At 42.5% G+C, this 24195-nt stretch overlaps 2 protein-coding genes and 1 long non-coding RNA gene across 3 annotated transcripts in view; 2 read left to right on the plus strand and 1 right to left on the minus strand.

The window, feature by feature from the left end:
* On the plus strand, positions 1 to 15434 carry LOC129382376 (uncharacterized). The gene is made up of 5 exons (XM_055066262.1): positions 1 to 35; positions 1183 to 1347; positions 3241 to 3321; positions 12230 to 12438; positions 14717 to 15434. Exons 2-5 carry the CDS (start codon positions 1314 to 1316, stop codon positions 14924 to 14926), a joined length of 534 nt encoding a protein of 177 aa, XP_054922237.1. The 5' UTR covers positions 1 to 35; positions 1183 to 1313; the 3' UTR covers positions 14927 to 15434.
* LOC140218760 (uncharacterized) overlaps positions 12626 to 24195 on the minus strand; it is a 19510-nt gene continuing 7940 nt past the window's right edge. Inside the window, exon 3 of the long non-coding RNA XR_011894938.1 lies at positions 12626 to 12871. This is a non-coding gene — a long non-coding RNA (uncharacterized lncRNA). The remainder of the gene's footprint in view (positions 12872 to 24195) is intronic.
* Positions 18569 to 24195, plus strand: part of LOC129382526 (neprilysin-like) — a 9401-nt gene continuing 3774 nt past the window's right edge. The window contains exons 1-3 of the mRNA XM_072288586.1: positions 18569 to 18791; positions 21067 to 21197; positions 22250 to 22466. Coding sequence (XP_072144687.1) covers positions 21103 to 21197; positions 22250 to 22466 — 312 coding nt within the window. The 5' untranslated portion in view covers positions 18569 to 18791; positions 21067 to 21102. The remainder of the gene's footprint in view (positions 18792 to 21066; positions 21198 to 22249; positions 22467 to 24195) is intronic.

Here is a 24195-nt window from a genome sequence, read left to right on the forward strand (position 1 = left end):
CAACGTTTGTGACACCGACGTATGTAAAGAGCGGGGTGAGAATTGTGTTTTTCCTTCAGCTCTATGCTTTATTAAGGCGTAACCAGGCTTAAAATTCCTATACCATATGACACTGTCTGATACATATCGGTTCTTCCTCTCCGTATTCTGTTAAAATATGCCTGCCCAGCACTATCATTAGTTCGTGGCAGTAAATACGCAGTATGGGCTCACAATGACTGCTAGCTATGGAAAAGTTGCAATCCTGAAGTTAAGTTATAGCAATGCTCTCTGCATTTCAATATATTTCCAGTCCTTGTGACGGGCAACAATAACTCCACATCTCGGTAACCCAAGTAATAAATTTTTTTCTAACTTTACTAATGCTTCTCAAGCCGGCTATGTTGGCTTGAGAAGCAGTCCAAGTTCTTAGTTCATTCTCGATTCAATCCTGACGTGACTGGGCCACTAAAGTTTCTTATCGTCTTAATTTTGCTTCTCAAGCCAGCAAAACGAGCTTACTTGCAGCAGGAATAGTAGCGTTCGATCGCTGCTGCCGCCTTCGTTGCGGCTTGCCATCAGAGCTATGGTGGCAGAGGCGCATATGCTTAGAAAGTAACGAGACTGTACATACAAAGCAGTAACAGGCAGCTATTTTCCTTGAAACTGAAACCCTAAACCCGGCAGAGCGGAATGTTCAGAGCTCCGCTGCTACGTTGAGAACACTCGCAAAGCATAGGGAGCTCGGTTTCAACACCTTGGTTGCTCTTCCAAAACCACCCTATGACAAATCAGAACACACCTGCGACCTGATTGGCTCAACTAGAACCTTACATGCACATGACCATTTCTTATGGTTCGCACATAATTTTTTCGTTAATTCCGGAACGAAACTGCTGAAGGCCAACTTGTAACGAAATTTTGAATAGTGTAAGAAGCGTAGTAGATCTTCTCAAAGAGGCAGCGCAAAGTAAAAAAAACATTTGATGGTTACTAAGAAAGTATAAGTGAAGTGTTTAGGCAAATCTAGTAAGCTAGATAATTCAGCGATTTGCTTTTTTGGACAAACACAAAGAAAAAAAAGAAAGAAAGGAAGCTACTTTCTACGAATTACGAATCAAGAGCACTTTTACACTTTCATTCAGAAAAATATTTTGTTCACCGCTAGAGGATAATCTATATCCCCTTTCATATATACTCCAGCAAATCAAATTAGGGATTCGATAGACACGTCCACTGAACCCTGCGAAGATTTCTACGCCTACGCCTGTGGAGGTTGGAGGAAAAAAAACATCGACAAACTTAACGGACGATCATCTTTCGGTATTATACAGATGCTCAGTGAGAACCTGAGGCAAAGCCTGAAAAGTAAGCTGTCAGTTCACTTTCTTCCTATTTATTGACTAAAAAAAGCACGTTTCTCTTTCTATGACTATGTTCTTAAGCTTGCATACTCTGCCTATGTTATACTTTAATTCGAAAGCCACCTCCTTGAGGCGTGCGATTGGTCATGCCTAAAAATAATATGCTAAGATGTATTCCTTCCCAGAGAGCCGAGAAACCTTTCACATGGACTGAATAAAAACATAATTTATTGTTACAGTTTCAATCAACTGCTCCATGCCTTTGTGGGGATTCGTGCATATTTGTGTGCATGAGTGTTTTTAACAAACTTTATGACGTCTTTGAAGGATCACAACTCAACTCCAGCGAAGCTAGTAGCTGTTTCTTCGGGCAGTTACAATGAGAATTGTAACTGGAAGAATGGAAGAATGAAAAGGAGAGCCCGAAGTGAACAGGCCGCTGCTGCACAGGTCGGAAGGATATGCTTTCCTTGCTTACAACATTATAATACCCGATCTCTATTAGGAATCACATGTTGATAATTAACACTTGTATGTATGTCTATCTTCTTTTTCACGTGTTTGCATCAAACATTTTGCGCTAAACACCAGTTTTTATGCTGTAAGCTGAGAAGACCGTCCCTCAAGACTTTCTAAGATTACTTGCTGATGGGATCGAATGCGTAATCAACTGACGTAAGAGCCTTGGAGGTCTGGTAAGAAAAGTGTTCAAGAAAAAAGAATATTTTCAACGCCTCCAGGGATTCTTCTTTTTGAAGCTGCGGTTGTGTGATTGAACACAAAATCCTACGGGCAAAATTTTCACACGAACATCATAGTATCTGCCACTGCAGGCAGCCAAGGAAATGAATGAGATTATTTTATTGCAAGACTGTACCGTTTAATACAATGCCATACTTTATATGTCTGAGGAAGCCACAGATAAAGGCTGCTTAGTATGTAAAAGCAGCCAAATGTAGAATATTACGCAAAATGAAGGCACAGGACGATATCTGAAGATTACAGAAGGTTAACCTGGTGATCTGTTAGTGTGAGGAAGAAAGCGATGGTCACGTGCGTTTTCTATTATGACCAGGTGATACAGTGGCGCGTTTCTATCTTATATATCTGTCCGTGTCAGTTTGCCAGTACATGATTTGCTCGACAACATTGCACAGTGTATATTACAGCATACCTGAAATATAACTTTCACAATGTTCAGCAAGAACCTGCAAAGTATATACCTTTCGGCTATTAAGAGCGCCAAACAAGGAACTTGTGGCTACGGCTGTCAAGTTATGGTACAAACCTTATGTATATGCACATAGTTTAACAAATGTTCACACTCTCCGCCGTTCCTCGTCCAAGGCTTACTTCTGTAATTTAACGTCTGTATCAGTATACAGTAATATCACCGACAGCGAATGCAGGCGTTTCATACAACTAGCATTGATATTTATCTAAGATCTTAAAAGATTGCGATCGCGAGTGATAGAACGTAATATTTTCAGCAAATTGAAATTTAATCTGGAAGTAACAACTGGACAAAACAGGAAATCCGCCATCCTATAATTTTCCTAGAAATGCACATTTACAGACTTCAAGCTGGGATCACTGCCTTATTTGACCAATACGGCGAGATAAAAAAGTTGAAGAGAAAGAAGACATATACAGCTTTATACCTTGGCAAAAAATAAGCACTTTTTGTCTATGTCTTTAGCGCAGTCAAGTAGTAGTTTATGCAGAAACAAGCTCTACCGGTTCCTTATAGGCTATATCATTGACATTTTCGTAAAATGAAGCTCCCAACAGCTAGCGTCACTGCAAATCCAACTTTTAATTTTTTTTCTTGCATCCGTTTAGCAGTTCGCATATACTTCTATACCGCGGTAAATTTCCGTATTTTGCTTTTGTGCAGGAATAATAGAAAATGTTCCACTTGTAACAGAAAATCAGAGCATCGTGGAAAAGATCGCCATTGCGTTCAATGCCTGCGTAGGTAAGTGATTTTTGACGATTCGAGCAGTCAACACGGTTAATTGCGGGAACAGCACAACGACCAAAAAACCACAAAGCCAGTCCGGTCCCTTCGTTGTGATCATGACAGTGTGGTCTCGATTAATATCGGAGTGACCGCACTTACTGAAGAGAGTGAGCCAACTCCGCGACGAAACTTTCTTTAAAACAAATAAGCGGAAAAGCACGTTGCCGATATATTTATTACGTCTTGCAAAAACAAAAATCAACGGTGCAACCATTTTAAGAACTACGTAAAGCTTACTATTCCATGAATTTCTCACACAATAGGAGGTTCTCAAATGCATGGCCCCTGAGATTTGTTTCCATTCCTCGGATACCCTGAGAGCGCCCTGACTGGCAGATGCGATTTAAGGAAAAAAATATATTGTTTCGTAGGCCGTAAAATGTGCGCCTTTACAAATAATTCTATTTTCCCTTGTGATATCGCTTTATATAGCAATGTAGCAGTGTGAGACATATCTCCAAAGGTGGAAATTATTGTCATCTCTCGGGAACTATACGTTTTGTAGCGCGGAGGCAAGCAAAAATGAGTAGTGCGGTTTTGTAAGCGGACCCGACAACCACCATGTCACAGAGAATAGCCACAATAGCAGCTACGCTGCAGAACAAAACTACTGCACACCGAATTATATTCCCGAAACGACTCTGGACCATATTCGAGTTCCAGACTTACGGATATTGACATGTGTACTTATTTATTCTTTTCTCGAAGACTGCGTTTCACTCGCTAGCAACTTAAAGTTGTCCCTCAGCTCAAGATGTACCTGCATGATTTGGAACGTACTCAAAGGTTATCGTTGATTCTATCTGTTGTGTCTTGTGTCACCTAACCTTGTGTAATCTGATTTTATTCGCGGCAAGCGGGCACCAGCCATTTTCGATGATTTTCGAAAGGCCTTTGATGTAGTCCCGCATGACTTACTTATGCACAAACTCATTTCTTGTCCTCCCCGATTCATTTTACGGTTGGCTTAAAGATTATTTGTATAAACGGCAGCAAATGTAGCTCTGAAAGGTGCGACGTCGAGAACGGTTAATGTTTTATCAGGTGTGCCTCAAGGGTCGGTCCTTGGGCGGTTGCGGTTCCTCATATTTATGAATTATTTAAGTGAAGGCTGTGTTTCAAATATCAGACTGTATGCAGATGATTGCGTTGTTTACCATCCTGTGTCATGTGCCGAACATACGAGTGTGTTGCAGTTCGATCTCGAAAAAAATTGTTCCGGGTGTGCTAAATGGAAAATGGATTTGAACGCAGCAAAGTGTTTTTGTGTTAAATTTACGAACAAAAAGAGAATGGTGCTTCGTTCATACTCTCTAAATAATGTTTTAATGCAATGGGTTAACGAAGCCAAATACCTGGGCGTCACCTTAACTGCGGCGTTAGACTGGACATCCCACATTGACATAAGAAGCGCTAAAGCGTGCCGCCTTTTGCACCTTCTCCAGGAAAACTTCAAGTATGCGCCCAAACTTTATTCGTTTTTCTTTATTAGGACATAAAACATAAAACATACAGTCAAATATTTTATCAACCCGCCAAAGCAATGATGCTTTTGAGCGGGACTGGCCAGTGCTCTGGCCCAAATCACACAGTCTTGTGCTCTAAGAACAGAGAAAACATAGGAAGAGAGAAAGAAAATGTGTACAATAGCAAAAATAAATTTCTTGTATGCGCCACAAAGAGTAACCTGTAGTCCGCGAAAGCACCGACGCTTTTATGCGGACCACTGTGTATTTGCCTTCAACAAGGCACAACACAAGGACATTTTCGAACCCTCCTCCCTTCCATGCCTTCACCCTGTTCCTCCATCGCTCGTCTAATTTCTTGTATTTTGTTCCTGCACGAGCCATAGTTTAAGCAAAGACATATTGTTACGGGGTTATAGCAGCAAAATAAATGTACAGCACAGCCCTCTATTTCATCATATACAGTTGTCAATGTGTTGGAAAAGTAGCAGTTATCAAATACTATTGGAAAGTAAAAAAAAAGAACAAAATACACATAGAAAGAATACAATACTATAGTCTGCTTTATACAATTGCTAGCGAAAGTTCATCAGAAAATTCCTGCCACATGTTTTGCTTCTGCTATTCCCAGTCACTTGTCAGAACCGTGTGACGCACAAAATCTTATTTTCCTGAATGATGATACTTTGGGAACTTTTGTTTTAGTGAAGTAGAACGGTACATAATATAATCGCGTTCTTTTACCGTAGTTCGTGAATGCTTTAGCCGGAACGAATGTTTCAGTGTTGCGCAGATCGCGGGTTTTGACGTTTTTTTTTTGTTTTAAAGGATTAATCAAAATGATGCTTCGTAAGTATCACGAAGAGAAAAAGTTGTTTAACATCAAATATCCTATGTTCTGCCATCAGCTCACTGTTGCCGATGGAATTGCTGTTTGTTCCGTATGCTATATTATTCGTTATTGTTTGTATTATTCTATTTAGCACGTTAAGCCTATATGGCGAAGTAAGTCCGTAGATTGTAATGCCTTATCGTAATATGCTTTCCCCTAGAGCTTTATATGTGAGTTTTCTTAACCGAACGTCACATACTGATCTGATTTTGTACATGACTGCACATACTGCTCGGAGTCTTTTAGCTACATATTGTATGTGGTGAACAAATGAGAAATATTCATCGAAAATAACACCAAGGTACTTTATTTTTGTGGCATACTGCATACTTTGGCAAGAGCATCCAATGCAGTATTCACTATGCAGGTGTAGATGTGCAGTTAGCTGCACTTTTTTGTGCGGGCTGTGAAAGCAGATTAGCTGTGTTTTTGCTTTATTCACAAATATGCAGTTGTTCTCAAACCACGCCATTATTTTATATATATCTTCCTGTAACAAAGTAACGCATTCATTAACATTATCATGGGGTAATAATAAAGCAGTATCATCCGCAAATTGGCATAACTTTGAGTTTAGCGCTAGATGGGCTAAATCGTTCACATACAAATTAAAAAGTAGTGGGGCTAGTACGGATCCTTGTGGGACTCCATGCTTTATGTGTATTAACTCGCTGTCTATATTTTGAATTCGAACGACCTGACAACGATTTTGAAGTAGTCTTTAAAAGCCTCTATGAAAGGCCCGCGGAATCCTATTTGAGCTAATTTTTCAAGGAGTATTTCGTGATCTAACGTGTCGAAAGCTTTCTTGAAATCTAAAAAAAGCCCAATTACTGTCTTATTTTTATTTATTTCACTGTTGACTACGTCTGCAATGTCCTCTAGTAGTGTGATTGTGCTTTTCTTGCAACGAAACCCATACTGTGAATTAGACAATAGATGAAACTTTTCGCAAAAGGAAACGATGTTCTCGTGCATAAGCTTTTCTAGAACACACGACAATGTCGGCAAGATTGCTATAGGTCTGTAGTTTTCGCACTGTTGCCTTTTGCCGTTTTTGTAAATTGGCCTAATCAAAGCTATTTTCATTGCGTTGGGAATCTGACCAGTCCTAAATACTTCAGAGTAAATATATAGCAGCACACTCTTCAAACAAGCAAAGTTGAAAAATATCTCACGAAATCTAATCCCATCATATCCTGGCATTCTAGAAATGGAAAATGACCTTATTGCAACCCAAACGTCGAGAACAGTTACCTCACTCAAATATGCAGAGTTGACGTTTGATTTGATTGTTATGTCACCTGTACCCCTAGGGGAATTTTCCTTAAGTTTCTGAACAGTGTTAGCAAAGCAGTTATTAAATTCGTTTGCTATTTCATCCACTTGTCTTCTGGGGAAATTATTTCTTATGGTTTCGTCTATGTTGCGTTTCGTTTGTGTGCCTGTTAGGGAAATTGCTATGTTCCACGATTTTCTCAAATTAAATTTACACTCGTTCAGCTTATTACTATAGTATTTATTCCTTGCTAGCCTTAGTGAAGCTGTTAGCTTATTTCTTGTTTCCCTAAATTCTTCTCTTAACTGCACGTCTGATTGATTAGCCCTACTTCGGCGCCACAGCTTTTCTTTGATGTAACTTAACTCTTTAATTTCATTCGTAATCCATGGTTTCTCGATTTTCCTTTTTTTCATAGTAATTATGTTTCGACTTTTATCATAAATTGATTTAAATATGCCGGTTAGCTTCTCGTATGCTTGTAAATGATTTAGTGTTAATAAGGTCTCCCAATTATATTCCTTAATTAATCTATCAATCTTCTGGTTATCGAAGATGTGAAACTCCTGTTTAGTTTCCGCACGTGAATTCGTTAAGTCTTCACTAAATATTGTGAGAGCAATGAAATAATGGTCAGCAACTTTTTCTTTTACAATACTTGTTACAGCTTGCATGCTAGAAACACGCGTTAGTATGTGGTCAATACACGATGTCGTAAGTTTGTTCCCTAAGAATTCTTCTCGTGTAATTCCTGTGATGTTATTTTCTAAGCCATAACTTGAAATGAGAGTCAAATAGTCACTGACATAATTTTTAGTAGTAGAAGCGGTATCTATGTTGAGATCACCCACTAGAAATATGTTAACTTTTTTCTCTAGTGTCATTAAGAGATGCTGCAATTCTCCCAAAAATATGCCTATATTTCTGTCTGGTGGCCTGTAGATAGCGCAAATTATGAATGATGTACGTGCACATTCGACTGACAACAGCAGCATCTCTGCTTCTTTGATAGTTATGGTCAGTCTTTCGCATAGCCAATTGTTTCTAACGTATATTATAACACCTCCTCCTCTTCTCTCGTGACGGCATACCAAAAATTGTTCAAAATCTTTTATTTGATATAACGTAGCATTGGTTTCGTCGACATTCACTTCGGTCAGGATAATCACATCTAAGAAGTCTTTATATGGCTCCAAATAAAGCTCTAATAGATCCCAATTTTTGTGTATGCTTCTGACGTTAATATGAATCAGATCAAGACATGCAGTTTTTCCTTCCTCGCAGGTGTATCTCTGCCGGTAATTTACCCAGCCTTTAATTGTGTTAGATTCTGCTTCCATGTCTACGTCATTTTGGATAAACTCGCTTCATTTTCAATTCTGATAACAACGGCTCCTTCTTGTTTTCTTACGAATACTTTACCATTCTTCACCCACGCGAACTTGTACGACTTTTCTTTAGCTGCATTCTTCGCCATCCACAGCAACTTCCTCGCATATGATCTCAGGTTTTCATTAATGAAGATTTTATCAGACTTTAGCTGAAGTGTTTTGGCTAGCCATCCATCTCTAATTGAACTGTTAGAGAACCTAACCAGTATAGGCGGAGTCGCCCCCGTCCGAACTCTAATTCTGTGAATTGCCTCTAGCTGTCCGTCCATTGGCTTAGTCAGACCCGATTTGGCAGCACAATTGTTCAAGATATCTCTCAGGTTTTCATTGTTTGACTGAGGTATTCCGTGGATTTCCATATTACTTCTCCGAGAGTACTCTTCTAAACTTTCAATCGTTAGTTTCATCTGCGCGACCTCATCTGCCAGACTGTCTGATTTCGCACCTAGGTTCACGGTTGTCGTCTGCAGATTTTTAATCTCTTCCTTTTGTGTTTGAATCGCTTTCAGTAGCGTGTCGTACTGCGAATAAATGTGTTCCAGTGAACCCTCCATTCTTACAATTTGCTTTGTATCTTACAAATATTAGGCCGGTGTTAAAATACGCTTGCGCCGCATGGGACCCCTTCACAAAAGCTCTTGAAGCTATGTTCAGAAAAGGGATGCAATATTCGTCACGGGCATCTACGACTACAAAATTAGAGGTTCGCAAATCAGGGAAAATCTAGGGTGGAAGTTGCTGTCCACACGCAGAAAAAAAGCTTTTACGCAACATTAACAGTGGCAGCACAGGAATCGATACGAACATATATTTAAAACCACCTCATTATCAGTCAAAGAGACGCCACAATTCCAAGAAAATAAGGGCCTACCAAAGTTGTATTAATGTATTTAGGTTTTCATTCTTTACCCGAACAATTGCAGAATAGAATTTGCTCCCGGATGAGGTAGTGTCTGCACCCAATGTTCCATCTACCATAGAAAACTCTACATGAATCTGTTTTAGACGATATGTCCAGTGTGCCGTTTTATGCATTGTGCAACAAATTTTATAATCTGATGTTGTTAGTATTGGATGTGTTGGCTTTCTCTACTAATTACGATGATGGTATTATTTAATACCATAGCTGATATGATGCCGTTTTTCTCGAAGTTTAATCTCTGACCTTTATGTTTGAAAATTAACCTCCCTACGATAATGCCCAACTCTGGCGCTGTAGGTATTTGTAATAAATAAATAAATAAATAAATAAATAAATAAATACGCTGGAATCTTCCACGAGTCATGTATAAAAGCCAACGTGCTGGATCCGCAGATCAGACTTTCGACGATCGCCGACTGTGCTCGCCACTATCGTTGTGCTTCGGCTGTCACTTTCTTTCCTGGGCACAGGTTCGCAGAATAAAATGCTACTTTCGCTATTGAAACTTTTGCTATGCTGTGTTCTTCGCTGTCACTATAATGTGGCAACATATACATCTCTTCGAAGGACATGAATAGAGACAAGGTTACGTTGTTTGTAATTAAAATATCACAATATCGATAAATATAATGCGATTTTTTTAATGCAAGGAAGAAATTGTTCGTGATAGGTATCGAGTTAATTGCGGCACTGGAAGAGTACATTTATCTTGGCGAAGTAGAAAGAGGGGCCTAGATTACGATGACAATATCTCCAGGCGAATAAAATTCATTTATAAAACGCATAGAATTGACTCAAATTTATTGCCACAAGCTTACCATTATCATTCGATAGAGAAGTATGTCACCATTTTGGATCAAATCTTTCATTCACGTTAATAAAGTAACTTTAAGCCCAGCTAGAATGCATGCAGCAAGCAAAATAAAAATAAATTATTAAGATTTAGAAATAAATAGACTACACATAAAATGTGAATAGTTATATCCCAGATTGAATATAGGCATGGTATACTATAGCGGCATATGGGAGCCAATAAACGTGAGACGACCTTAAGCTGGTGGAGAATCGGCTAGAGAGACACGATCGGAAATCCATAGGTAAAGAAACGAGTCAACTGATATAGGTCGGGATTGTTGTCATTGTTGTTGTTGTTGCATTGAACAATGCCTTGGACTAAGTAAGTATCCCGAAGAGCATCTCTAGTGCAAGGCGAGGTCTCTCAGGGCACTTACGATAACCGCGTTATAAAAACGCTTCGCCAAATTATAAGGGTATTGTAATCAGTAAAGCGGTGTTCTGCTAAATTCGGGATGCCTTGGATGCATTCATGGGCTAGAATACCTAGTTCTTATTGCACATGTGATACAAAAAAACATTCAATGATGATAGTCAACCACAAACAGGACCACAGCCATCAAAACACAAACACAGATTATTATCAGCCGCTGAACCACTTCCTTTCTTATGAATGCTTATTAACGTATTTTCATCGTATTGTCATTTGAGAAAATCAGATTTATACAATAAAACGATATCTCGCTAACCAAGTGATAGACCAAACGCTATATTCAATCAACCCGGATTATGAATAAAACAGAAGAGCTACATTGGAGGATGCGCAAAAGTAGGTCGCAAGGTCTGAGAGGAGGTCCCAAGGACGCGCATTTGCCAACCTTCTCCCACTACAGCCGGCGACTGCAGCGGCGCTGCCCGGTAAAGACAGGAAGCGCGCCGCCACCGCCTATCTGTGCCTTGAGGGTCAGGTTTAGTGTAAAGGTACGTCATAGAGCACGATCACTTGGTACAAACAAGGTGTCATTACTTAGTACACTTTGGCGGCATCACCAGGGCATCAAAGGATCAACGGGGACACCAAAGCTGCAACCTTGACGGCTCCGCGTGCTTGGGACTCATCGAGGCCAGAGTGTACAGCCGTGTGCGTTCGTGCACAGCATCAGATGTCCTCTATTAGCCAACAACCGATATTATACATACGTGCATAGTTGCAGCTTTGATCCACCCGTTGGCCTTTGGGTGCCCTGGAGATCCCGCGCCGCCTGCTTTGTCATAACAAGTGCTCTCCTGAGGCCGCCTTTTGTTTCTTCTAGTATATTTGCATTGTACGTACTTGCTATCGAGCATAGCGGAGTGGTGCTGCGAGAGCGTATTTCTACACGAAGCCTTGTCGCCAAGGTACGAATTCGAGGCGGCGCTGTGCCTTCCGTACAGTGCTGCTGCAGTCGCCGGCTTTACTGGGAGCAAGTTGCTATAAGAGCAGGCGAAACCTCCAAAGTTTGTACAATAAACAAGTGTAATATCGAACAAATAAGAAACACTACAACGAAAATGTTTAGTTCATATTGTTAGGTATCGGCAGGATGTGGCGCGGTAAAATAACTGCCAAACATTTATTAAGAATGCAGATTTAGGAGAGAAAATATGTACTGCCGAAACATTTTTTCGGGAAATGCACTTTTACTAGCACTTTGCGGGAATATATTTTCTCTTAGCAGCTCGTGACTTTTTGATGCATGCAGGTGGGAGTAACTACCATGCAAACTCCATGTTCCACTATAGCAGATAACAAATTGCTGGGAAGCTCAGTCAGTGAACACGTGTGTGCGCGCGTGCGTGCGTGTGTGCGTGCGTGCGTGTCGAAAGTGTTTATATACACTTGCACATTTTCACATATTTGAAGCGTGTGAATGATAATCATCGACAAACTTAGCTTTATTGACCTGCTAGGATAATAGAAACAGTATCTATGGAAAATTCCCTTAAAGCCAGCAATGCGGAACTACTTACCCTCGAGAACGTTATTGCCTTATGAATGTACCTTAACAGTGTTGGTTCCTTCATTTTAGCATAGTGTTCAATGCAATTATATATGTGAATAAATCATTCCAAATTCAGCTCTTTCGGATGCCAAAGAGCCGCATGTCGATCTCCTCCAAATATTGAAGTCATCTGGACTTGAAGGCTGGCCGATTGCGTCTCAAACCGATGATACAACCTCAGGCATGAAAAATTCCAAGGAAGTGCTACTGAAAACTGGAATACATTCTGTACTCGGCTTCTACATCGGGAGAGGTGTGACAGATCCCGGTTCCTATTATATACAGGTGAGTGAATGGGCTACAACAGCACACTTATATAGGCGCTGGAAATGATGTGCGATGCCGTTGGGCTTATGACAACTCCATGTCCCTCGCCTCTCTGCCTGGACGGGATTGCAGCGGCTCATGAAACACGTTCACTCAGCTCTCATCCAGCCCACGGAGAGAGGTAGGTCAACGGACTTACCCCATTGGCCGACTTTTCGGTGTGATTCGAGGCTCCTGCTTGCGTGCGTTCTGGGTTCGCGCGCGCAAGGTGGGCCTTGGAGAGACCGCATCCATGCGTCGGGAGGTGCATGCACGCTGCTTGCTCTCTGCCGGCAGCAGCCGCTTTGTTAGTTAGGCTCCTCGGCGTCCCGCGCGGCCTCGGCAGGCGTGCGCTCTTCAATGGTCTCGATGTGCTGAGACAGCGCCTTCCGATTGTGCCCTTGTCTATCCCCTGCGTTAAAGCGAGGCTGTTTATGGCTAATGTTCCGTGTATCTTTCGTGTCCGTCAACAAATCTGTGTGAGCGAAAAACTATCATCATCAGCAATGGCTCGTTCGACTGCTCGCGCGTTCGACGGCATCTCCTTCCACAGCTGGCTCCGTTGCCGCTCATCATGTCAGCGTTCCCTGGTGCCCCTCCCTCTGCGAAGGCGCTCACTGTACTGGCCCACTGCCAGTCGGTGCGGCGATATTGGTATCAAATTATTAGCCTCAGTATACCGCGCAATGAAAACACGAATGCATATAACAAATGCATAGCATGAATGAACGCGGATGTATAACAATAAATGTCTGTGCGTACCTTTCGTCCCGATGACCGCCGATCAAGACAACAAATATGTTCGTACCTGTGTTCAAAATTCTGTGGCACCTCTTTGTCGTGCGCTACACAGCTTCGCATGGTCAACCACATTCACAGAGTGGAATGGCTCACGATTTTGCTTCTCTTTCTGTTTTTCTCTCCTGGCAGGCGCTGGCCGAGGCATCGGGGGCCGCTCTACAGGCTAGATTATTTGTGCTTTGTTTTCTCTTTCGCGGCGCACCGTTAGCGGCCACCGGCGACCATTTGACCATGTTGTGTAGCAATTAGAGATTGAGATTCGGCCGTGTTGTTAAACTTACGTTGTGTGTAACCGTGGCTGAATGAGTGTTCCTCGCTCTTTCCCGAGAGCTTCGCCTACAGCACGTGCCCGCGCCAGCGCGGGACTAGCCTTCCACTAGCTTGGTACCGGCCGGTGACGCGCGCGAATCGGTGCGTCGGCCCACGGAGCGGCGGGAGCAGACGCGGCGCCCTGTATGTACAGTCGCGATCAATTTCAAGGTGATCGCTCGAGCGGCGACCGAAACTAGGAGCAGCGCCACGAGGGAAACATCAGATAGCTTCCCTCTCTCTCTCTTTTGCTGTTTGCTGAGCAGCTGTCACTCCCGTCTGGCAACTCGCAGCTTTTCGTCACCCTTCACGGGATGACCTGCGAATTCATTTCGACTGCCTTATCAGCTATTGCACAGAGGCGTCATTGTTAGCCAATGTATGCATGAGGCAGGGACGCACACACATCCCTGCCATGAAAGGGTAACAAGCACAAAAATGTGGCGAGTAAGTCTTGGGGGTGATGGTTGCAGCCTGGACGAGCGTAAAAAGGGAAGAAGGCAGCGCAATTTTTATCTTCGCAGTTCCGAAATCGGCCGCTATGCTGCTTGGAAGGCCCGCCGGTCGCAGCTCGAGCGATCACCTTCAAATTGATCGCGACTGTGCGGAGGCTCCTGGTGCTTGAACCCGCGATGCTCGTGCGGCGCGCGCGGTCGGAGCATGCGCGCCGATAGTGGTGTCAGCCAGACCACGACCTAAACCGAATATCGCGTATACAACTCGCAATATTACCTGCGTCTCGCTTGTTTGTTTGTTTTTTTTCGCCCCCGAAGGTATCGAGCAGGCAGTTACTCATAAGCACATCTTTTTTTTTAGCATAAGCACAAAAATTACAATAAGGAATATTGTTACCTAGCGCAAGCGCACTAGTCCTATTCCTAAAGGTATGGCTTTATACCTTTATTCGGAAGTTCTCATAATGCAGGAAAAGCAATGCATAGAATGCAACAATGGCCAGGTCGCATCATTTGATATTATGGAAGAACTTGTGGGTCATTATACTGTGCGCGAAGCTTTAAGTCGGTAAGTGCCATTATGTATGCATACATGCTATCCGAAGTAATATTTTCGATAATGTGCAAATTATGCCTTCAACCTAATGCTAATACTGCCATTACAGTGTTGTTTAACATCTGTTTGTTTTCAGCTTGATCAAGTTGATTTAAATTTGGTGCAACGAGACGTGCTCCTCCACCCATGCAACGATGAGAACAAGCCCGTAATTGAGGCCTACAAAACGCTAATGGAAAAAACTATGGAGTTCGTGAAACCAGACATCTCAAAAGAAGAGCTTTCCAGGATATCGGAAACACTCCTGAAATTTGAGGAGCAGCTGGCCAGCGTGAGAACTTCGTAGTGGCCACATCATTAACGGAAACTTTTCTTACGATGGCTTATTTAAGCGGGAAAATGACTCCTTGCCCTGAAATATTTAGGGTAGTTTTTACACACCAGCAGAGTAATTCTAAGTTTGAAGTGTTCTACGGAATTTTTGTAAACGGCTATTGAACTAGCCAGCCTGTGTTAGGTAGCACAAGTACGTGTTCATAATATGATATATACACATTTGCGCCAAATTATGCTGATGACATGAAAACGACGTCTTTGTACAAAGACTGACTTACGTAGGTACGGCCTTAAACAATAAACAAGGTCATATGCTCTCATTAAAGCATTTTCTTGCAGGCATTATATACATGTTTTTATATCAAATAATACAAATAGAAATAATCCCAGACCATTCATACAGTAACACAGACAGTACGATTACCGGCTACGAGGGGTTGAAACGTTGAGCAAGACAAGACGGTTGTAAAAGAAGCAAAAGGGACAATACGAAAGGCACCTGAAAAGTTGCACCGACATAACCAAATCAAATGAGAAACGAGAAAAAAGAGAACATCGTTCACTGTGCAACGCTGCCTAAACTTTCGCTGCAATCCCACAGATAAGTGTGCACGCCCAATTCTAGATAGTCAGGTTCATTCGAGACGAATGCATGACGGAGTGCGTCTTATGGCCCAGGCGCACCATATCACTATACTTCTGACTATACTTCTGAAGGCTGACGCACATGCGCACGTCAGCCTTCGAATATCTTTCGCGCGAAACAATTGTCTTACTGCAGCACTATTTGACCAGCGTGCACATGCCTGTGCATGACTTACTAAATGGCACTGTCTTCTCCAGAGGATGCGTAAGGTGTTCTTTGCGTCTTCTTTCTTTTCCGCCCCAGTACCGACTTCTTAACTGATAGTCGTCATTCTCACTCCGTTTGTGTCCGTGTTCGTTCGCATTACTTTACAAACCAGCAATCATGTCCAGTCCCGGAGAATAATGTCGCTGTCTTACCGGAATTACCTTGCTATTATACGGTGAAGAACGCATTCGTCAACATTGATGTAGCAAGCACTTCGCATTGATGTCCTGCTGCCCTTACAAACGCGCATCGCCTCAGTTCTTGTTTTTCTTCAATTTCGCGCCTGCGCCGACATTGCTCGTTCATAAGGATACGAACATTCTGGCGTTGTGATGCTTAACAACCTCCTCGAATTCGAAAAACAAAAAAAAACTGCAGTATATTAAAACCAAGACTATGGATTCCAAGCTAAAATAAGACCTCCAGAACTCAACTGAAGCATTTATTTTTCATAGCCACGCATCGGGTGCCAACGAGAAATGTGTCGTATCGCACGTAGATGGCAGCGGTTTTGTCGTGACGCATTTTTTAAAGTTATGGGTGTGAAGAGAATACGATACTAACCTATTGCTCTTTCTTCAGGTAGCAGGCTAAGATATAAGAGGTACAATATTCACAAGATACAATCACTTTTTGTAAGCTAATACTTCGGAGACCCTTGGCTTAACTCCTGCTTGAGGTTTATTTCCCTATTTGTCACTCCCATTTGAATACTATTTGTAAGAATAAGAAATATGGAAGATTAAATGTTTTGCACACAGCTCTTAGGCGCCCGTTCCTGCGTGCTGCATCGGCGTAACCGAGCGAACGAGCGCAAGGAAGGATGAAGGAGCGAACGCGCAGCGCCGCGGGGAATGAAAGACGGCGAGAGCGAAAGAACGCGAGCAGAAAACCGGAGGAGGAGAGTATGGCGTACGGGAGTTCCGCACGAGACGTGCTCCACGGGGGCGGCCAGGCATGCGGCGAGTGCGTCCAACGCTGGCGTAAGCTTCGGACCCACTGCGCATGCGCTACTTCGCCTGCACCGCCCTCGCTAGAGAATGCGCTGCGCTTGAACGACGCGTTCCCGTGTTCATGCTTTCTTTCTGAATAATTGACAGCTTTAGATTCACGTACAGTCGCGGACAGAATATTATGGACCATGAAATCTAAGAAAAAGCTGGATATCTCCGCAACCTCACAACGCAATCTGGTATTTGCATTTTGGACCTCGACTAGAATATGCTAACAACGTTGTCGTGGGCAGTTTTACTGGTTACTGCTACAGGCTGCTCGGGAATTGAACGTTTGCGGAGATCCCGTGGTCCATTTTATTCTGTCCGCGACTGTACGTATAAGTGGTACGTGCGTGAAGACCTTGCGGGATCAAAACGCGTATGCGCTGAATGTAGGGAGCCCCGTCGCGTCTCACGTACGCACGTGTAATGTGCACCCTTGCGCTGCGTGCCCTACGTACGGGACGCTTTAACGTGACGGGCTCTACGAGCCACCGAGCAGAGAACGCAGCACAGAGGCGCAGTTCGCGAGGCGCTAGAATCGCGGGTAGGTTCCGATTCCGGCTGCAGTGTTGTTCGAATTTGGCTAAAGTAGAGGTCATGCTCAGGGCAGGGGGTACCAGTAGACACGCGAAAGGCACCTACCTATACGTTTTTGAGGCCTACATCCATAGACTGCTGCGTACGCGAAACTATAAGCATCCCCCGCATGCTGCGCGTGGCGTGCGTAGAACTGTCACACTTGCACGCGCAAAGCTTGTGTGTACGTGAAACTAAAGCTCCCTAATCAGCGACGCAACCGGTGGAAATATTTCTTCTGCCGCTGCTGCTGAAGGAGCTGCCCAAGCAGAGCCTCAGTGCCACTGTTAAGGGGACCCTGTCGTTCAGAATCAATCTCTTGGCCAGAATATAACGAAAATTGGAAACGCCTTGACAGCTCCGCTCAAAATGCGCATTAGGGAGTATCGTAATGATCGGTGAATTTGTTTTGGATGCCGATAGTATGTAATGAGTTGAAACGCAATATGTTGTGAGTAACTAACTCCAGCAAATCGATATCAAATCTTCACGCAAAATTTTATCTTATCGCACTTCTGTGCGTACGCTTTTCTGGCAATTAAGTTACTTGTGTCATGCTTCATTTAGTCACTGTAGCGCGTCAGAATGTGAAGGCGCAAAAAAAAGTTTGTGCCTTTAGGGGAGAGTGTTATAGGAGCAAGCCAACTCGATATAATTATTCGCATAGCAGTTAGGGCTATTTTATAAGTGTGTGTTTCTTCTTCCATGTGTTATTTTTCAGAATAATAAATGGCACGTACTTACGTATCTATATTCGCTTTTCCGATGAAATAATGTAATTCTTCCCACCCGACATTTGACGCTATGGCAGTTATCACGTAGCAGAGCTTTTAAAATTATATATGTTTAAAAATAACAATCCTTCATAAAATAATACTACCTCTAATAAATGCGGCTATGATCACATCCATGGCTTGTTCTGAGAAAACAGTCTCCTGATGACCTTCAATAAACTTAGTCTTAGGTAAGAAAACCGAGCATTGGAGCACTCGGAAGAGGTATCTATGCTAATAATAAATCAGCTTGTTTATTTCCCGACCGACATTTCACGCGCAATTAAGTGCTGATCTTTCTGAACAACAGCTCATCTGCAGCTGAAAAGTTGGCAAATGGGGTGATTTTGTTATCCTCAAGCAAAAATATTCACGCGATTCATGCTGAAACAAATTTTACCAAGAGCCTTAACCGTATGTTCATGCAGAGAAGCAGCGATTTATTTCTCTCACTAGTTCTAGCAGGCAGCCGTCCCAACCCTAAATTTATGGCTGAATTGAATTTCCGAGTAATGCGCACCATACCGCTCCCATAAATCGTACTCCATTGATTCTTCCCCGTATTATAAAATTGTTTAAATTTTGCAGCTGACTAGTCCGCCGGAAGACAGGGAGGATTTCGCGGATATTTATCACCACATTACTATCAGTGAACTGCAGAACAAATATCCGGACGTAAGTATTCCTTATCTCTTTCGAACACCCTCGTCGAAAGTACACTTAGCAGCATTAAAGTGTATTACAAAGGCCCTCCAGGAATATTTAGGACACCAGGAGCTCTCCTGCAACATTGGCTTAATAAAGGGAAGATGTTTGCGTGCGTTTCGTTACTTCCTGGCATAAACACACTTCTACGACAATCAATCCCGCAACAATAATGACTGAAGATCATGTCGCCTTCCGACATTATCAGTAGTTTGTGCGTTAGCTTGGAAGCCGCAATAGTAAAAGGAAGCACCGTAAATTAAACTCTGGCATAACTTCAACCACATAATTCAGTGTCATAATGCGGTAATAGCCAACGGAAAATGTTTTTTCGTTGTACTTTTGACTTTCAAGTGACCCGGAATAAAAAAGCCTGGTGTTCTGCCAAACTTGCAGGAGTGACACCGGAGACCACACGAGGAAGCATTGTTTTCCTCACTGCAGGTCGCGTACCTCATGGTCAACATGAGGGTGTGCGCCTTTGTAAGGAAAGCGAAAGCGAGTTATTCAATTTTTTTGTCTTTGAGACAGGAGAAGAAATTGTGGCGCCGTATTTCTGTAAAGAGAAAGTACCGGTTAAAGACAAGAAAAATTGTAGTTTCATTAAAAATAACTGCTCACAGTTGAGCCCACCCCCCCCCCCCCCCCCCGACCCCATCCAACGGATTTATTCGACAAGTTTACCACGTGTGAGACCGGGAATGAAAGTTATCGCTATTTTCAGTTATCATTTCAATACAATTCACATAACTTTCGTGTTGAGAGGAATCATTCCGCGGAATTATAGCTCCAAAGCAACGGGAACACGAATGAAAGAGCTTTCTTCTTTCGGCTACATATAAGAGTTCGGTTCTCACCATAAACTGGTTCTAAAGGCATCTCGAAAGTCAATTGTATATTTGGGGCACATGATCATTCGATCTGCACGCTCATTTATTCCTGAGACCTTTACCTCGATAGAAGCCGTCAGCACCTGGGAGAGCATCGCACATGTTAACGCATGCCATCTTCAAGCTAACAATGCCACGCTAAAGAACGCGTTATAATAGTCATCATCAACGTCTTGCTTCTAGCAACTGCAGTGTTGCACATGATCTTGTGGTACTCGATTCCCGCTTCCATTTTGTAAAAGCGAATCAAAGAACAAAGCGGCTCAATTCACTTGCGAGGGAAAATTATTTTTGCGTAATGAGATATCCACATATAAGAAGGGCACCTCAGGTACAGCTAAGGATGGTCGCGTAACCATTAAGCGATAGTGATGATACCCCTAGGATCAAGTGTACCCGGCGACAGTCACACGAGTGCCTAAAATTCTTTTTTTCCCTGCTTAATGAACTTAGCGCCACCTTGTTATTGTTGCTTGGTTTCACAGTGCTTCTTCTGAAAATAATAATCAAACGTCAAACAAGCAACTCTACTCAATTCGGTGTTTTTACAGAGCAGAGAAACAAAATATGTTTTATTCGGGCCGTCTCACCACCATGATCTTTAAAGAATGTGTATGTGTGTCTGTGTGTGTGCGCATGCACAAGCGTTCGTGCGTGCGTGAATGTGTCTGTGTGTACCAAATTAGCTGCCTTCTGCAGCTCTTTAAGCAGCCCTTAGCTTCGTTAATGCTTTCGATCACACTATGCTTCAATCATACTTTTCTATGCGCGTGCAGTACAGTTAGCTGTATCACCCTAATGTTGTACCAAATGTGTACCGAAGTTGGCCAACGAACAGGTTGCCTGGGAAATAAGCAATAACGATGTAAAACATTTGACTGAGAAATTTTTCTACCTAATTTTCACTCATTGATATATAAAGAGTACTGTTAGCTCTCATGGCGCAACACTTGCAAGCGCAGGTGATCAACGTATGTGGGTGCACAAAACCAGCGTACTCTGTTTATACCTCACATATATGAAATCACTTAAGCTTTATAGTAATCAAAAACGCTCTTATAAACTTCAAAAATAATTTCTGTTTTTTCTTCAGATAATATTTCTTCAGCTAACATTTCTGTTTAACTCTGAAAGTTAAAATTAGTTGCTGAACCGCAACTGCATTCATAGCTGTGCATAGCTGATCCCTGGAAAGGCACCCTCCCAGAGCGATGTTTTAAATGCAAGCTTGTGGAATGCATAGCGTTGGTTCTTATCTTGTATAGCACTGCCATTTCTTTCTTTTCCTTTTCTTTAGAATAGACCCGTTAACTGTGAGATCATGCAGTGATTATTACGCCATTGCTATTCTGCAGTTCCCCCTTCTGGAACTGCTAAACCGCGAGTTCTCCATGGCCGACATCAAGCTGGAGGAAACGGAGCACGTAGATTTTTACGCCATGAGCTACTATAGTAATCTGACAGAGTACCTCAAGGATGTGGGGCCGTAAGTTGCAACTACTTGTACGACTTTGCCGGTAAACCAAAATAATTTTCATTCGAGTGTTTACGATATTCCGTTTTCTCTCGTCAATATACTTATTTACCGATTCCTAAAGAAATTGGCTAACGTTTAAGGACTGCAGTTCAGGCATTTGCATTTTCTTAACGCAAATTACTATGATAGTGGTAAAGATTTCCCGGCTGTTCTAACAGACGGCGTCGCTTTCTTTTATTTGCAACTCGTATTTTCGAGTATGTTAGTACGAAAGAAATCGCGTCTGGCCTCATCCAAGAGATGACTGCTTCATTTCTTTCTAACAAAATTAGACAGTCTACCAGTTAGGCTAATTAGAAAGCTTCCGCGTAAAGTGTCCGGTAATTCTGATAAGGTGGGATCCCGTTGATGCAGCCACCACTCATAAAATAAAAGATTAAATCACTGGAACTACCGCAGGACAGGGTCAGACAAGTTGAAATTGGTGTAAGTGATGCGCTTCGAGTTGCATGCGGCGGAATATTTTGCGTCGATATCGGAAATATATATTAATTAAAGCAAACAACTTTTATCGAAAATAACAAGAATGGTTACTCTACATGTCATCCAAATTCAAAACAATTTTCAATCACAAAGCATTCTAACTCGCTGAAACAATTCTAATGCCACAATGTTTGAAGCATTAGTATAACAAGGCGTTGCAGTCAGAGAACTGGATAACTCAATCTGCACATTCGTTGTCGCTACCGATCACGTGGTTTGTAAACTGAGTAGCTCATCTGCGTAATTTATAATTTAGTTAGTAATTGCTATGAGGCGTGAGAGAACCTGGTTTATGGTAACCTTTTGGTTTGTTACGTTACCTCTATATTTAACACTTTCCAAGCTCTAGGTGTGGCAAAACATGGTAAGCGCTAGAAGAGTAGTAGACGACGTTCTTCAAAAAGTTCCAAAATTTCCCTTCCTCAAAAAAAAAGTGATTTTGGAGAGCAATAAACAAGTGTTTGAATGCTTCCGTTTTACTAAGGCTCCTTCAAAAGGAATCTCTTTTCTTATTTTAGTGACGTACTCTTCAACTACGCCGGCTTCCGCACGGTGATCAGCTTGGGCGAATATGTTTCCAAAGAAATTCGAAGCGCACTGCGTGAAGTGAGAGGAGAAGATCCCACTGAGGATTATGATTGGAAGAAGTGCATACAATTGTTCAGGGAACAAACGCCAAATATTATGGACTATTTGTTCGTGCAAAATATGTTCAGTCTGGAAGGCAAGACAGAGGTATGAATTTATTGGCGTAACAGGGAATACCTTTTTTTTCAAGAACATGGACAGCTTAGCATAGTGATGCTAAACATAAAAGCGGCGCGTGACTTGTCACGCAGCATTTGTGTGTGTGTGTGTTTTACGGGCTCTCTTTCACGCTGGGAAAAACACTTTCATGTGGCATGTATTGAGCAACAGAAAGCTCAATCAGGAATTTTTCAGGATGACCTACAATCTTATCATTTACAATTTTGTACTGAATTAAGATTTGTGGAGTTGAATAATTATAACTAATTATGTGACTGGAATAAATATGAAACGAGATATTCTGACTTCCTCCAAGCGACTGCAGATGTCATTACTTCGGTTCTGTCCGCCTACGTGGCATTTGCATCTTTTTTAAATATTGGCACAAGTTACGCAAGACACATTGTATAAACCCACGATGGACACCACCGCAACAGCACAAGGCTAAAGTTTAAAAAAACGACATGTGGAAGCATAGCAATGATTAACGGTACACTCAAGAACACAACGCTCATTTTTCATGAAGAGAAATTTTTATATAACTAGGTGAAATAAATAAATGGCTAAGACATGCTGCGTTTTTTGTTTGGAGGCAGAATGCATCGTTTACGTATAAGGTTACCTGCATTTTTATCTAAAAAATAAAGATCTATTGCGCTTAACACAGAATTACTTTGCTCGAATTCCGCCAAGAGACTGGGTGCCATGTTCCGCTTCCTATACTGTAACTACAACTAAGCACGAGGTCGCGGTATCAAATCCCAGCCGCTGCCGCCGCATTACGAAGGGGGCGAAATGCAAAAACGCCCGTGTCTCGTGCATTGGGGCCACGTTATGGATCCTCTGTTGGTCGAAATTAATCAGGAGTCCCTCAATACGGCGTACGTACCCATAATGAAATCGTGTTTTTCGTACGCAAAAACCCCACAATTGGTACTACCTGCATAACTATCGGCACTGTTGCTTGTCTAACTTATTAGGGAAAAAATAATTATGCCGGTGTAACGCAAATCTTGGAATTTATGTGAGGCTATTCTTTCGTGAAGCGAATAATCAAGTGCTGCAAATTTGCGTATTCTTATTGAGGCGTCCTTGGCGTCAAGAAAACTGGCGCGTGTACTTCCGCGCAACCGTGCTGTGCAATGCGACATCCACGGCGAACATCTGGAAGAGATTGTTCGTGTTGGCGTGACAGACATGCAAGTCCAATCATGGAGCGATGGTTAGAGCATCACACTACTGTCCTGGTGGACCGAGGTTCGATCCCACCATCGGACACGTAATTCACCTTCGTTCAATATCGTATTAGGGCGTTCCCCTGCGTACTTGCAGTTAGAACTGACAGATTCGATCTCGTTGTAAGCTGGAAGGCGATGTCTTTTGTGGTATATAGTAATCCTTCGGCGTGAAGTGTCCGCCTCTAACGCGTAGATGCTGGTGCCGATCTGACACCGACAGTTCGATGCGCTGCAGCCACTCCGCTCACATGTTTGCCTTGAACGATGCCCCAGCTTGACGTGCTGCCGATCGCTAGATTTGCAGCCCACAGCGTAACAAGGGCGATCCATGGTGCTCGCAAAAAGAAAGCTCGAAAGCAACACTGACCGCGCAGCTCGCACCAACATGGAGAACGCTCTAATACGAGCAGACGACACTTGCTGTGTGCCGGAAGTGCTTAAATGCATGATAAACTGTCGTTGTGCATTCTCTTTCGGTT

The sequence above is a fragment of the Dermacentor andersoni genome, chromosome 6 (genome assembly GCF_023375885.2).
Source record: "Dermacentor andersoni chromosome 6, qqDerAnde1_hic_scaffold, whole genome shotgun sequence".
NCBI lineage: Eukaryota > Metazoa > Arthropoda > Arachnida > Ixodida > Ixodidae > Dermacentor > Dermacentor andersoni.